Consider the following 14679-nt stretch of genomic DNA (forward strand, 5'->3'; position numbering starts at 1 on the left):
ACAACTGTGTGCCACTGCTGGGGATCATTGTGGGCATGCCAGGAAAGGTGGTGTGCCCTGCTGGAAACCAAATGTGCACTCCTCTCGACTCCAGAAATACTGAAAGTGCACATCCACAGCTGGACCCAGAGGCTAGAAACCAGCTAGCAAGCCAATAACTGCTGTACTGGCTGGCTGAGAACCACACATCTTCACAGATACCTAGAGAAAACCACCAGCCCAAGACCAAATAAAGAACACCAACCTGTTGGCCCCCAACAGAGCAGACTAACAGCAATAAGTGGCAAGGCTTTAAGCCCCAAGTCACAAAGACAAATCACGAAATTTATAAATAATCAAGGTCTCACACAAACTTCAAAAGTAAATAAAAGTGAAGAAAAGGGAGATAGGATACCATTGAAAGGGATGATATCAAACCTGGCCAACAAAATAAAAAGAGAATTCCAAAAACAATTCCAGGAACATAAACAGGGAACTGACAAAGAACATCTTGATTTTAAAATAAAAATAGAGACAAAAATAGACAAAGTGTATACTTCTTTAGATGGAAAGAGGGACATCCTCAGATCAGACATAGAAAATATGAAGGGTTCAATTTCCATAATACAAAGAAGAAGCTATAGGTAATAGAATAACTACACGGAAAATAGACTATCAGGAGCAGAAGATAAAACACAGAAGCTGGAGCTGAGAGTCATTAATCTGGAAAAATCACTCAGAATTCACCAAAGGGCAGACAGAGAATGGGAAGACACAGCCAAAAAATATAATCTTCATATAATTGGAATCGACAAAGGGAAGGAATTTCAAACGAAGGGAATACAGCACTGATTCACCATGATTATAACACAAAACTTTCACAATCTCAAAAAATAAAATCTCACTCACGTAACAGAAACCTATAGAACACCTAATAAACAAGACCCCAGAAAAAACACTTCCAGACACATCATAGTAAAAACGTTAGACCTGAATAGCAAAGAGCTGGTCCTAAATGCTGCAAAAACAAAGGAAGAGCTATACTACAATGGAAAGAAAATTAGAATCACTGCAGACCTCTCCTCGCAAACCTTCAATGCAAGAAGAATATGGCAAAATATCCAAGCCCCGAAGAGCCAACACAGATTGATACAGCCAGTGAAACTAGCATTTACATTCAATGGAAGAACAAAAACATTTCATAGCAAAGAAAAATTATATGAATTCATGCACAATGAGCCAGCATTACAAAAATATTAAGTAAACAAGAACAAAGAGTAGAAAAAAACTACCAGCAGGGGAATCACATCAAATAGCTATCATATGTAGACCAATTTAGTAAGCACAAAGGGGGTGGGGGAAGAAACACAGAAGGAATGAAGAAATGGCAAAAAAATTACTCACTTTTCCATAATTACCTTAAATATCAAGGGACTCAACTCTCCAATCAAAAGAAAAAGAACTGGGTAATGGATCAGAAAACAAAATCCGTCTATCTGTTGTCTCCAAGAGACCCACCTCACTGCCAAGGACAGAAACAAAGAGTAGCAGAAAACCAGAAGTGGAGCTGTAACTCAAAACTAGTAGAGTGCTAGCCTTGAGCAAAAGAGTGTAGATACAGTGTCCTTTGACCTTTGGCCTCCAACCACTGACCTTTGCCCTCGACCTTCAATATTTGACCTCTGACCTTCAGTCTTTGATCCTTGACCTTTGAGCTTTGATCTTTAATCTCTGCCCTTTCGCCTCTGACCCTCCGCCCTTGACCTTCAACCTCCGACCCTTGATCTCCAGCATTTACTCATGACCTCTGACTTCCAACACCTGACCCTTGGCCTTTGACCTCTTGCCCTCCCTTTGACCACTGACCTTGGACATCTGACCCCCGATCTTTGAACTTTTGACTTTTGGCCCTGGAACCAGTGGTTGTGAGACCAGCTGTGCTTTTCTCCCTACTCCAGAAAAAACAGACAGGCACATCCACAGCTGGGCCTGGCTGCTAGGAAGCAGGTGGCAAATCAACAACAGTTGTGCTATGTAGCTGAAAACCACACATGCGCACTGATACCCAGGGTGAACCTTATCAAGCGTTTTAAGTTTGGCCTTAATATCTGGGAAACATTGGGAGAAAAAGTAACTCATTATTAAATTTGGCTATCCTGTGTCTCCCGGTCCAAATTAGTGTATTGGAGACAAGCCTGTGTCAGGCATTGAAGGAAAACTTTGTTTTTCCTAAATTATTTGAGTTAATTTGTCATAATTAACAGCTTTGTTATTGGCTGTTTGGGGACCAGAGACAATGCAGGTTAAAAAGGACTGGTGAGGAGTTATAATCCCAGGGGGCTGGTGTCTGGGAGTGAGATGGTCCTAAGTGTGTGTTTTAAAGTGGAAGAAAAGAAAATTAGGACTACCAAAATGATTGTTTTGTTGCTATTCCAGTTTGCCTTGCAGGTTATTTATAACAATTACAGGCAGATGATTCTTTAAAGTTTGTAACTTTGGGCCTTAACAAGTTCCAGGTAAGACCATGCGTGAAAATGATTGACTGCCTTTTTGCTTTTAAAGTGGAGTTGCCTTTTAAGAGGATTCACTTGATCTTAAAGCTGCAGTTCAAAGCTAGCCTGGACAGAAAAATAAATCCCTGTGGGACTGGCATCTCTAGCCTGCCAACAGAGTGCTTACATGCATGCAAACAAACTTTTAAAATCAATTACCTACTTCATTAAATTATGGGTTGGATTCTAATCAGTACTTTGAGAAGAAAAAAATATATAAATAAAAAAGACCAGGTCAGTTTGTAGAAGTGAAGCTCACAGAAAGCATCCTACAGACTGCTTTCAATAGCTTCAAAGCCATCCTGTACACAACAAAGCAAATGCATAAATGACAGGTAGATTAGAGGGAAGTAAATAGGCAATAAACCTGAGCTTGGGCTGATTGTAAGGGCCTCTTACACTGCAGCTCAGGACATTTAATTCTAGAGTAAAACACTACTTTACAAATTGAGGATTGGAGGTCTTGAGCAAACAAAGTTGAAGACCTTGATTCACCTCTTAACCTTAAAACACTCAGGGAAATCTAGAATACCAAAGGACATTCTGAGATGTTGATTCCAAATCTGAAAGTTAGCATTCCACTTCTCAAAGTATGTTTATGAACTTGCTATTATCTAATTGAAATAAGATTTTGATCCAGATATTGGTATTACGAGCCTTAGGATCTGAGGATCACAGTTCAAAGCCAGCCCAGGGAAGAAAGTCCATGAGACTCTTATCTCCAATTAACCCCCAACACACTGGAGGTCATGCTATGGCTCAAGGTGGTAGAGAGCTAGCCTTAAGGGAAAGAACTCTGGGAGAGTGCCCAGGCCCTGAGCACAAGCCCACAACCAACAAAAAAGAAGGCTAAATCTCAGATTTAAAAATAATTGGCAGAAAAAGAGAAAGAGAAAAGAAGAAGTAGAGGGACAGAGATAAAGACATTAAGAGAGAGGAGATAAAAGAATAATAGTACATTAGTAGCTATCATTCAGGATACTTATAGATAGATGAGACTTAAATATTTAGTTAGCCATCCAGTAAAGTAATAAGTATTGATTTTTCAGCCATGTAAACAGCCTATTCAAACATTATTATAGAGAAAGTGGGGGGGGTGAGAAAAGGGAGGGAGGGAAGAACCAACGACTCAAAGAATTTCCTCAGCAAATACTTACCTCAAGATCTCTGTCATAGCACCTAATTCTGGAATTGTCATATCTATTCCGGCTGTCAAAGCCCCTGTTCCGAGAGTCCACACTCCTGCTTCGGTTGTTGGCACACCCATTACACCTGCCACAGCCACAGCCACAGCAGGTTCGACCTCCCATGGTGTTGGGTTGGACTGGCCTTCACACGTTCTCCAACAGAGAATGGTATTGTAGAATCAAAGTAATGTCGTCAGCTACATAAACAGTCAGATAGCTTTCTACTGCTCTCAAATATAGTCAGGGTTCAGCCAAAGAATGGTCTTTGTTCTTGACAAAAGAATGAATCCCCAAAGAGAGCTTTGTGATGAAAACCAATATTCTGTGATTAAGAAAGACCCTTCACCAATTCAAAAGAAGACCAATTCTGACTTTGTCATCTCTCCAGCCAAAATGATGAAATGATCCTCTCCCAATGGCCTCAGGAAAACAAAATGAGCATCACTGGCCAGTGACTCCTCTTTATTACAGCGGTGATGTCACCAGAGCTCTAATTTACTCCTGTATGGCATTTGCTGATAGGAATTCAGCTTGAATGTAAGAATGTCAGAGAACAATAACAGTAATTACCACTTACACCAAGCTTTATTATTTGCCTTGTGATTCCTAGGAGTGAGATGGGCTTGTTAGGGAGGCGGGTCACCACTGACAGTGAGAGATGCCCCCCACTCAAGCTGGACGTGGGGGGCAGCGTAAAGGATTTAATTTCCACATCTGATGTACTATGTGGAAGGGAGTTGTGAATATTTTCAGTGTCATATGCAAGGCATTTGTATGAACACAGGGAATATATTTCAGTTCCTTTACTGATAGACTATTTTACTTCTATTGATTAAAAAAACATCTCAGGGGCTGGGATGTAGTTCAGTGGCAAAGCGCTTGTAACTGGGTTCAATCCCCAGTACCAAAAAAAAAGAAAAGACACAAAAACAAGTCAAAAGCCACACTTCTCCTATGCCACCCCAAAAGCACTTTTTTATTTTTATTTTTTGCCACTTAATGAATTCTGCAACTTTTTCACATCCAAACCATACAATGGGTACAGATGCTAACTGGATAACAGCATTAATGAAAAAGGAGGAAGAGGAAATGAAGACAGAGAAATTTTAAATGCGTCATATAAACCCCAAATATTACCCATTCTAAATAGAAACGATTATGACTTTATCATAGCAACTTCAGAGAACCAAACCAATGTAAACACCTAAAGGAACCATAGAGAATTTTGTTTCCTGAGAAACAAAATTTTGTTTCTCTTAACTTCAGTCTGTGTGTGTGTGTGTGTGTGTGTGTGTGTGTGTGTGTCTGCTGTCTGTCTGTCTGTCTGTCTTTCAACAGTACTAGAGCTTGAATGCAAGGCTGGCACTCTACTACCTGAGCCACACCTTCACTTCCAGCTTTTTGCTGGTTAAATGGAAATAAGAGTCTCTTACATGTGTCTGCCCAGGCTGACTTTGAACCTCATATCACTGTCTCCTGAGTAGCTAGGATTCCAATCATGAGCTACCAGTGCCCAGATCTAATGTTAATTGAAGAATCACACATTCAAATAATGTAATACCGCAGACCAGCAAAATGAAAAGGACTGATTATACAATATTCATAGAGTAGTAGGAAAAAAGAGGCATCTTCATGTACTTTGAGGAGTATAAGTTGGTAGAAAATTCTTAATGAGCAATTTGATATGTACAAAAATATGTATTCATATTCATAAACATTCACACAATAAAATTATATATTTTTATTTTATTTTTTGTCAGTCATGGAGTTTGAACTTGGGGCATGGGTACTGTCCTTGAGCTCTTTGCTCAAGGCTCGCTAGCTCTCTACCATTTTGAGACACAGCACCACTTCTAGTTTTCTGGTGGTTAATTGGCAATGAGAGTCTCATAGACCTTCCTACCTGGGTTGGTTTTGAACTGCAATCCTCAGATCTCAGCCTCCTGAGTAGTTATGATTATATGTGTGAGCCATCAGAACCCAGTTTATATATTCTTTCAATTTAACAATCTCACTTCTAGTGAACTTAGTCCACAGAAATAACCAAGGAGAAAGTGTAGCACCAACATTGTTTATACAAGGTTAAAAAGTAGAAACAATTTAAATTCCCATAAATAAACACTAAAAAAACTATGATAAGTATCATAGTATATATGGGATAATATGTAGCAATAATTGCTAACTTGAAAGAGGATCACAAATATTTCTTAGTTTAAAAACCAAGTTAGAGAATTGTATGTAGTATGCAATATTTTTGTTTAATATGAACAACAACAACCCCCCAAAAGTAAATCTCTATTGGCCCAACTCTATAAATACATTTAAAAAACACCCACTCCAAGCCAGTCATCTCTCAAGGTAAAAAACCTTTTTGGGGGCTGGGAGTTTGGCTTAGTGGTAGAGTGTTTGCCTAGCATGCACAAAGACCCTGGTCCAATTCTTCAATACCACATACATAGAAAAAGCAAAAAAAAAAAAAAAACTTTTTGGTGCCAGTAGTGGGACTTGAACTTAGGGTCTGAACACTGTTTCTTAGATTTTTCACTCAAGACTAGCACTCTATCACCTGATCCACAGCTCTAGTTCATGTTTTGGACTTTCCTTCAAGGGCTGGCTTTGAACTGTAACCCTCATTTTCAGCCTCCTGAGTAGCTAAGATTACAGGCATGAGCCACTGATGCCTGCTACAAAATAAAGGTTTCTGAGGCTTTGATTTTTATACCTTTTTCTTTTTCTACTTCGTTGTTTTTTGCCAGTGCTTGGGCTTGAACTTGGGGCCTAAGCACTATTATTGAGCTTTCTCAAGTCACTCAGTATTTTTACTGTACTTTTCTATGTTTAGATATTCTTCTTCTGCCAGTCCTGGGGCTTGAACTCAAGGCCTGAGAACTGTCCTTGGACTTCCTCTAGGCTAGAGCTCTACCACCTCTAGCTTTCTCTATGTATGTGGTACTGAGGCAAGCATTCAACCACCAGGCCAAACTCCCAGCCCTATTTTTACACTTTTTGCAAGAAGCAAATAAATATAATATTTTCTAGAAAAATAATAAACATCTTTTAGTTTGGAAAGGGACAGGAAATGAACTAGCTAGTGCACATTTATGTTTATTTATACATATGTAAATAAGCAGCACCCACAATCACTACCTCAAATGAAGACACACATGTACTTGAGAAGAAAAGAAAAACAAATCACTCTCTGAGCTCAAGCAAGAAGGCTTTGATAGATAAGATTTCCTTGTCAAAAGTACAATCATGTGCCAGAGTATATTTTTTCATTAACTTTTGTAAACCATGTTTTATGGATAACCAAATACATTTCAACAGTTTTGAAAAATCAGTGTTAACTTTCCAGTTGGCAGAAGAAACCTGACCAACTCCTATTACTTGATACCTTTCAATTAAAGACATGCAAAAGAAAAAAAAGTGTTTCCGGAGGGCTGAGATGAATGTAACACCATACTCATCACTGCTCCCAAGCTTTCTTAATTCCCCTATTTTTTTTTTTTTTTTGCCAGTCCTGAGGCTAGAATTCAAGGCCTAGGCACTGTCCCTGAGCTTCTTTTGCTCAAGGCTAGCACTCTACCACTAAGCCACATTCCTCCCCTGACTTTTAATACAAAATCAAAACTCAAAACTTGTTCTCCCTCCCTCCCTCCCCCTCTCTCTCTCCCTTCCTTCCTCTCTCTTCCTTTTTTCTCCCCCTTTCCCCCCTGAACAATGTGTTCCACCTTTCAGAGCACAGGGTCTCCCACCATGTAGACACAGAGGCATGAGGCATCCTAATCTCAGGAGAATAATTAAAGAGAGAGCAACTAGCCCTGCATATGTGGATTGACTAGATCTCAGGGTGAGCTGGGGTGAAATGATATCAAGATCTCACTGATGATAAGAGCAGAGGTGTTGGATATGGAAAGGACCAAGGGCTCTGATCTATCTAAAGGCACAGGTAAAGCTGAGAATATAGCTGGGTGGTACTGTATTTATTGTCTAGCATGCATAAGGCTCTGGGTTTAAATGCACTGTATTCAGTTGGTCCAATAAATGCATCGATCACTTAAAGTGAAGTCCTGATAGAACAGTGGAATGTAGTGTTGGGGTGTCCTGTGCAGCAGTGAGGGAAGGTTGAACCTTGGTTAGAAAACACCATAGTCTCAGCACTGAAGTAAAGTTGAAAAGTTGAGTGGCCCCACTTCTTTCAGGATGATTTTAGCTGGTCCTGAGCTTAGCATGATTGACAAAATACAATGTGTAGCCCTAGTGACTAGTGTTCCTGCATTGGGTTTGAGGGACAGCGCAGCAGTGGGGAGACACTACAGCATGCCTCGGGAAGGCACAGGCTTGGGCTAGGGTAATGAGTCTGAGTCCTCTAATATCCTCAACTTGGTCTGGCATAAGAAATGAGATTGGAACTTTGGACAGTCACTGAGACAACAATGGAGCAGGGAGGAGCAGCTATGAAGAGAGCGAAAAGGGAAGAATAACAGGAATGGGAAGGGAGCTAGACAGAAGGATAATGGGCTGGGGTGGGGCTTTGAGGTAGAGTGTGTTGTGCTTGTTGAATTAAGTTGTTGCATTTCCTGACCACATTAAACCAGGCTGGGCACTGGAAACCACACCTCTTTGCCAAGTCAAAGGTGAAGTGGGCAGTGTGGAAGCTGTCACTGTGACCGTGGAAGAACCATATCTGTATGGTCTGTTCTGGATGATCTTGGAGCATGTTACTTTCAGGAGAGAAAGGGTAAAGATTCCAGATGTCTCAAATCACAGGGCAGAGATGCAGCACTGAGAACCCAGCTCTGTACCAGTGACTTCTGGAAAAGAAGGCCAGGATTTGGCAAGCTCTCTCCCCTCCATAATTACTTTTATTCCAAGGAGAAGAAAGTTCATCTGTCTTTCAAGAAAGTGCACACATGCACGCACATGCACTTGTACAAAATGGGAGATTAGGGTCTTACTGAGGTCTATGGCAGGGAAAACATTTCCTAGCACTGGTGAGGCTGAGGTGGGGTGAGGGGGCGTGCAAGGTCAAGGTCAGCTTTGTATGAACCCTCTCCCTCATACTAAAGTTTATTCAGCTGTTTATTCTGTTCTTATGCATTTTCTGTTTCTTATGGATTTGGTATTCCTTTTCTCTGTTAAGTTGAAAACATATAATCATAAAAAAGAAAAAAAAAGAAGAAATAGCTGGGTGCAAGTGGCTTATGCCTGTAAGTCTGCTATTCAGGAGGCTGAGATCCGAGGATTGCAGTTTGAAGCCAGCCTAGGCAGAAAAGTCCCCAAGAAGCTCTTATCTCCAATCAGCCACTCAAAAACCAGAAATGGCACTGGGTCTACTACCTTGAGCAAAAGAGCTCGGGGACAACACTCAGGCCCTGAGTGCAAGCCCACTTTTGACAAAAAGAAAAGAAAGAAAGCAATCAAGTAAACAAAAAAGAACCAAAGCCTGGGGATGGGAGTTTTGCCTAGCGGTAGAGTGCTTGCCTAGCATTCATATAGATGCAGGTTGAGTTCCTCAGTACCACATACACAGAAAAGCTGGCAGTGGCACTGTGGCTCAAGTGGTAGAGCACTAGCCTTGAGGAAAGCCCAAGGACAGTGCCCAGGACTGGCAAAGAAAGAAAGAAAGAAAGAAAGAAAGAAAGAAAGAAAGAAAGAAAGAAAGAAAGAAAGAAAGAAAGAAAGAAAGAAAGAAAGAAAGAAAGAAAGAAAGAAAGAAAGAAAGAAAGAGAGAGAGAAAAAAAGAAAGAAAGAGAGAAAGAAAGAAAGAGAGAAAGAAAGAGAGAAAGAGGAGAGAGAGAGAGAGAGAAAGAGAGAGAGAGAGAAAGAAAGAAAGAAAGGAAGAAAGAAAGAAAGAAAGAAAGAAAGAAAGAAAGAAAGAAAGAAAGAAGGAAAGAAAGAAAGAAAGTATAGCCAGGAGCATGGCCTTGTGGTAGAGTGCTTGCCTATCATGCATGAAGACCCAGGTTCGATTCCTCGGTACCCCATACATAGAAAAAACAGAAGTGATGCTTATGGCTCAAGGAGCAAAGCACTAGCCTTGAGCAAAGTGTCCAAGGACAGTGCTCAGGCCCTGAGTTCAAGCCCAAGGACTGGTTAAAAGTAAAAGTGCCCGGTGTGGTAGCTTATGCCTGTAATCCTAGCTATTCAGGAGGCTGAGATCTGAGGACCAAGGTTCAAAGCCAGCCTGGGCACAAAAGGACCTGAGACTTTTATCTTCAATCAACCTCTAGAAAACGGGAAATGGGGCTTGGCTCAAGATTAGCCTTGAGCTGAAGAGCTCAGGGACAACACGCAGGCTGAGTTCAAACCCCATGACCCACCCACACAAAAAAAGGTCTGATGTACTATAATTGAAGATGTTTTCTTGATATATAGAATGTCCCTGTACATCACATTGTTTGTTGATTTTCTAACTCATATTAGTTATTAAAGAATTTTCGAAGATTAAAATGCAAAAGAAGAAGGAGAAGGAGAAGGAGAAGGAGGAGAAGCAGCAGCAGCAGCAGCAGCAGCAGCAGCTTAGGTACTAGTGGCTCACATCTGTAACCAATGCTACTCAGGAGGCTAAAGGCTAAGATCTGAGACCCAGAATCCAAAGCCAGTCCAGACAGAAAAGTCTGTAATACTCTATCTCCAATTAACCAGCAAAATGCCAGACTGGGGTGTGTCTCCCTTGATAGAGCATTAGTAGAGCAAGCACACTTAAAGAGAAGACAAGGCTCTGAATTCAAACTCAGGTACTGGCATGAAATTAATTAATTATTTGTTAAAAATCCCTCCAAAAGGCTGGGAGGTTGCCCTGGTGGTAGAGTGCTTGCCTAGCATGCACCAAGACCCAGGTTCGATTCCTCGGTACCACATACATAGAAAAAAGCCAGAACCGGTTTGTGCCTCAAGTGGTGGAGTTCTAGCCTTGAGAAAGTCCAAGTTCAGTGCTCATGCCCTGAGCTCAAGGCCAAGGACTGACAAAAAAAAAAATCCCTTCAAAAGAGGAGAAATGACTCAAATAATTAATGCAAAAGTCATTTTCCCTCTGAATTAAATTGTATAATTTCTAGTTATTCCATTATCTGAATGTGGTTCAAAAAGATTGAAAATATAAAAAATATAACAATTTTACTGTAGCCACATAAAATTTTCTAGATCAAAGTAAGTAATTAGAATTGAAGAGCGATTAAGAGATTTTTTTATGCTGGGAATCACTGAATTTCTCACTAAGAGAACTATCCTCCTTGAAGATGGGGTATTGCAAGTAATACATTGTTCAGTCTTCTTGATCACTTTTAAAGAAATGCTTTAGTAAGTCAAGATATTTCTTCATGCCATAGAAATAACTTCTTACAGTAAAACAAAGACATTGTAACTTCAAAATAAATTAAGTAGTAAATTTCACATAATTAATAGAAGTACATATGTGGATACAAATGTAACAAAGTAATCTATGTTGTTAACTCTAAAATACAAAGAAAGAACCACACTTGCCATATATAACACATAACATTTGTGCTTTTACTTAATGAAACAACCTCTTTATGCATTTTTCTAATTCAAAATAATGTTCTGGAAGAAATAAAATACTTTAAACAAATATATTTTCTTCCTTAAAAAATAATAAAGAGGGGCTGAGAATGTAGCTTAGTGGTAGAGCCTAGCCTTGAATTTGCCTAGCATGCTTGAAGCCCTGGGTTTGATTCCTCAGTACCACATAAACAGAAAAAGCCTGAAGTGGTGTTATGGCTCAAGTGGTAGAGTGCTAGCCTTGACCTGAAGAGCTTAGGAACAATGCCCAGATCCAGAGTTCAAGCCCAATGACCGACAAAAAAAAATAATAAAGAGAACTGCATGCTGGTGGCTCAACATCTGCAATCTTGGCTATTCAGAAAGCTGAGATCTGAGGATCTCAGTTCAAAGCCAGCCCTGGCAGGCAAGTCCATAAGACTCTTATCTCCAATTAATTAGCAAAAAAACAGAAGGGGAGCTGTGGTTCAAGAGGTAGAGTGCTAACCTTGAGGAAGAAAAGCTCAAGGACAGTGTCCAGTCACTGAGTTTCCCAGGATCAGGACACACACAAAAATTACTAAAGAGTTATATATTTAATAGGTAAATATAAAATTCTCAGTGAGACTTCCTGCCTCAGACTTAACTTCTAGAAACATTCTGATTTATAGTTACACCTTTTCCTCTAGTTGTACCCATGTAATTGAGAGGTGATGCTATCTTTGTAATTATAAACCTGCATTTCCGTGTATACAAGCAAGTGAATGAAATGTCTTCTTTTAATGGAAGGATTCAATGTATCATTGTCAGCTTCAAGGAATGTTGTTACAGCATGCTAAAATAAGCAACAAATCAATAAATACAATAATTTACAATGGATAGAATAGATATAGAGTGAGTGAATCATGATTATCTAGAGAAATGCAAAATTGTTTTAGCTTTGATGAAAATTTAAAAATCCAAGTAATGTTTTATTAAATAGCTATAACTCAAAGGGCTAGCTCCATGAAGAGTTTTTTGTTGTTGTTGTTTGCTCCTGGTCCTGGGACTTGAACTTTGGGCTATCCCTGAGCATTTATGCTCAAGGCTAGCATACTATCCCTTGAGCCACAGCTCCATTTTCAGAGAGAGAGAGAGAGAGAGAGAGAGAGAGAGAGAGAGAGAGAGAGAGAGAGAGAGAGAGAGAGAGAGAGAGAGAGAAATTTAATAGAAGTAAGAGTCTCTCAGACATTTTTGCTTGGGGTGGCTTCAAACTGCCATCCTCAGATCTCAGCCTCCTGAGAAGCTAGGGTTACAGGCGTGAGCCCTGGCACCTGACAACACAGGGATCATAAGGAGAACTTGTGCCTTCTACCTGGGAAGGAAGGCCAAGGGTGACCCTGCTAGAACCTGGTTCAGCTTCATAGGAAAGAATGAGGGCTCCTGGAGAGAAATGCCAGAGAGAAGGGGAAATTAGGAGGTGGGGAGGTTGCCCTGGCACCCATCTTGGATATGAACTGAACAGAATTTTCCTCCTCCACCTTCGTGTGTGTGTGTGTGTGTGTGTGTGTGTGTGTGTGTGTGTTGCTGAAGATTTAACCCAGAACCTTGAATCAGGCAAGTTCTCTACCACTGAGCCACATAGTCAGCCCTTTAACCACACAGTAAGTGCAGTCAGCACTCGTTTCCTAGTAAGACTGGTGAGGGGGGCTGGGCAGGGTGAGCTGCTAGTCCACTTGGCCTCTCAGACATGATGTTAAAAGATATGAAGTTAAAACTATCAGTGGGGGGGGCCGGGAGTTTGGCCTAGTGGTTAAAGTGCTTGCCTAGCATGCACGAAGACCCGGGTTCGATTCCTCGGTACCACATACATAGAAAAAAGCCAGAAGTGATGCTGAGGCTCAAGTGGTAGATCTCTAACCTTGAGAAAGTCCAAGGACAGTGCTCAGGCCCTGAGCTGAAGCCCAGGACTGGCAAAAAAAAAAAAAAACTATCAGTGGGGATAAGAAAGGTTGTGGCTAAGCTGGGCTCTGGTCTGGTGGCTCACACCTATAACCCTTGCTACTTAGGAGGCTGCAATCTAAGGATTTCGGTTCAAAGTCAGCCTAGCAGAAAAATTCATGAGACTCTTCTATCCAATTAACCCCTTCAAAAGCCTGAAGTGGAGCTGTGGCTCAAAGTGGTAGAGTGCTAGCCTTGAACAAAAGAGCTTAGGGACAGGACTCAGGCCCTGAGTTCAAGCCCCATGACTGACAAAACAAACAAACAAAAAAGCTTGGGTCTCCTTTTCCAGCCCTTGCTAACAGAGAACAGGGGACAGAGGGTGTGGAAGGGTGGGGGACGGGGGGCAGGTCCTAGGGCAGTGAGGAAGAGGGAGGGAGGAATGCTAGAGAGAGGAAGTGAGGGCAGGGCTGGAGAGGAGCAGAGGAAGAGACAACAGGCAGATACAGATATAGAAGCTGGTTCTTCCAGATGGAGGCATCTGCACACCCCCCCTCCCTCGCCAGAAGAGTATGAACAGCCTAGACAAGAGGCACTGCCTGGCTGACCTCATTCCAGGTGACACTGCCTGCTTGCCCTTCCTTATGCTCTGCCTCCATCCTACCTTGGCAGGAAAGTTCTCTTGACCATTGCTCCAAGCCTTTGCCAGTACAGGGACTGGGCTCTTCCAACTCTTCTCCCGTGTGCTGCCCAGTACCCAAGGCTTCTTGGCTCCAGCCTGGGACGGTAAGCCATGAGCTACCAGACCACTGGTGTCGAGAAAAGACTGTGGCTAAGGACAAAGTAAGGCAAGGAACCTTGAAGCCTTTTCTTGATAGCATCCTCAGGAAACAATTGCTTTGAAATCCGTCATGGGGCTGCCTATGGCTGGGAGTCTGTGCAGTGTGGATTCCTGGGAGAGAAAGGTTTGCAGAAGCAGCCTTACCTTCTTCATCAGGGCAGAGTCTACAGGTGCAGGAGCAGGCATCTCTCCCATGGAGTGACATGCCTGGGACTCCCCACAGGGCAGTGGAAACTCCTGAGGTTCTTGCTGGCTTCCATCTGGTATATCCAAAACTCTATAGAATGGGAACAGTAATGTCAATAAGCCAACAACTCTGGAAAGTCAGCAAACCCAAAGGCGTTGTTCCCCATGCCTTTTTCTTTTCTTTCTTTTTGGGGCTTGATCATCGTGCTAGCTAGGCTGATAGTTTACTTTTTGAGTCACGCCTCCACCCCTTTCTGCTTATTTTTAAGATTTTCTTTCTTTCTTTCTTTCTTTCTTTCTTTCTTTCTTTCTTTCTTTCTTTCTCCCTCGTCTAAACCACAGTCCTCCAGTGTATGCCTCCTGAAGTAGCTGGGAAGGGTACAGGAGCATGGCCTAGTGGTAGATTGCTTGCCTAGCACTTGCCTTGCACAATGCCCTGGGTTCATTCCTCAGTACCACATGTACAGAAAAAGCCAGAGGTGGTGCTGTGACTCAAGGGGTAGAGTGCTAGCCT

The 14679-nt window shown here is 41.6% G+C and overlaps 1 protein-coding gene across 1 annotated transcript in view; it reads right to left on the reverse strand.

Moving 5' to 3' along the window:
- Positions 1-14282, reverse strand: part of Crybg1 (crystallin beta-gamma domain containing 1) — a 118426-nt gene extending 104144 nt beyond the window's left edge. Inside the window, exon 1 of the mRNA XM_090338360.1 lies at positions 14124-14282. Coding sequence (XP_090194486.1) covers positions 14124-14174 — 51 coding nt within the window. The 5' untranslated portion in view covers positions 14175-14282. The remainder of the gene's footprint in view (positions 1-14123) is intronic.
- Between the last annotated feature and the right edge of the window lie 397 nt (positions 14283-14679).

This window comes from Megascapheus bottae, chromosome 8 (genome assembly GCF_031878675.1).
Source record: "Megascapheus bottae isolate mThoBot1 chromosome 8, mThoBot2.hap1, whole genome shotgun sequence".
Taxonomy (NCBI): Eukaryota; Metazoa; Chordata; class Mammalia; order Rodentia; family Geomyidae; genus Megascapheus; species Megascapheus bottae.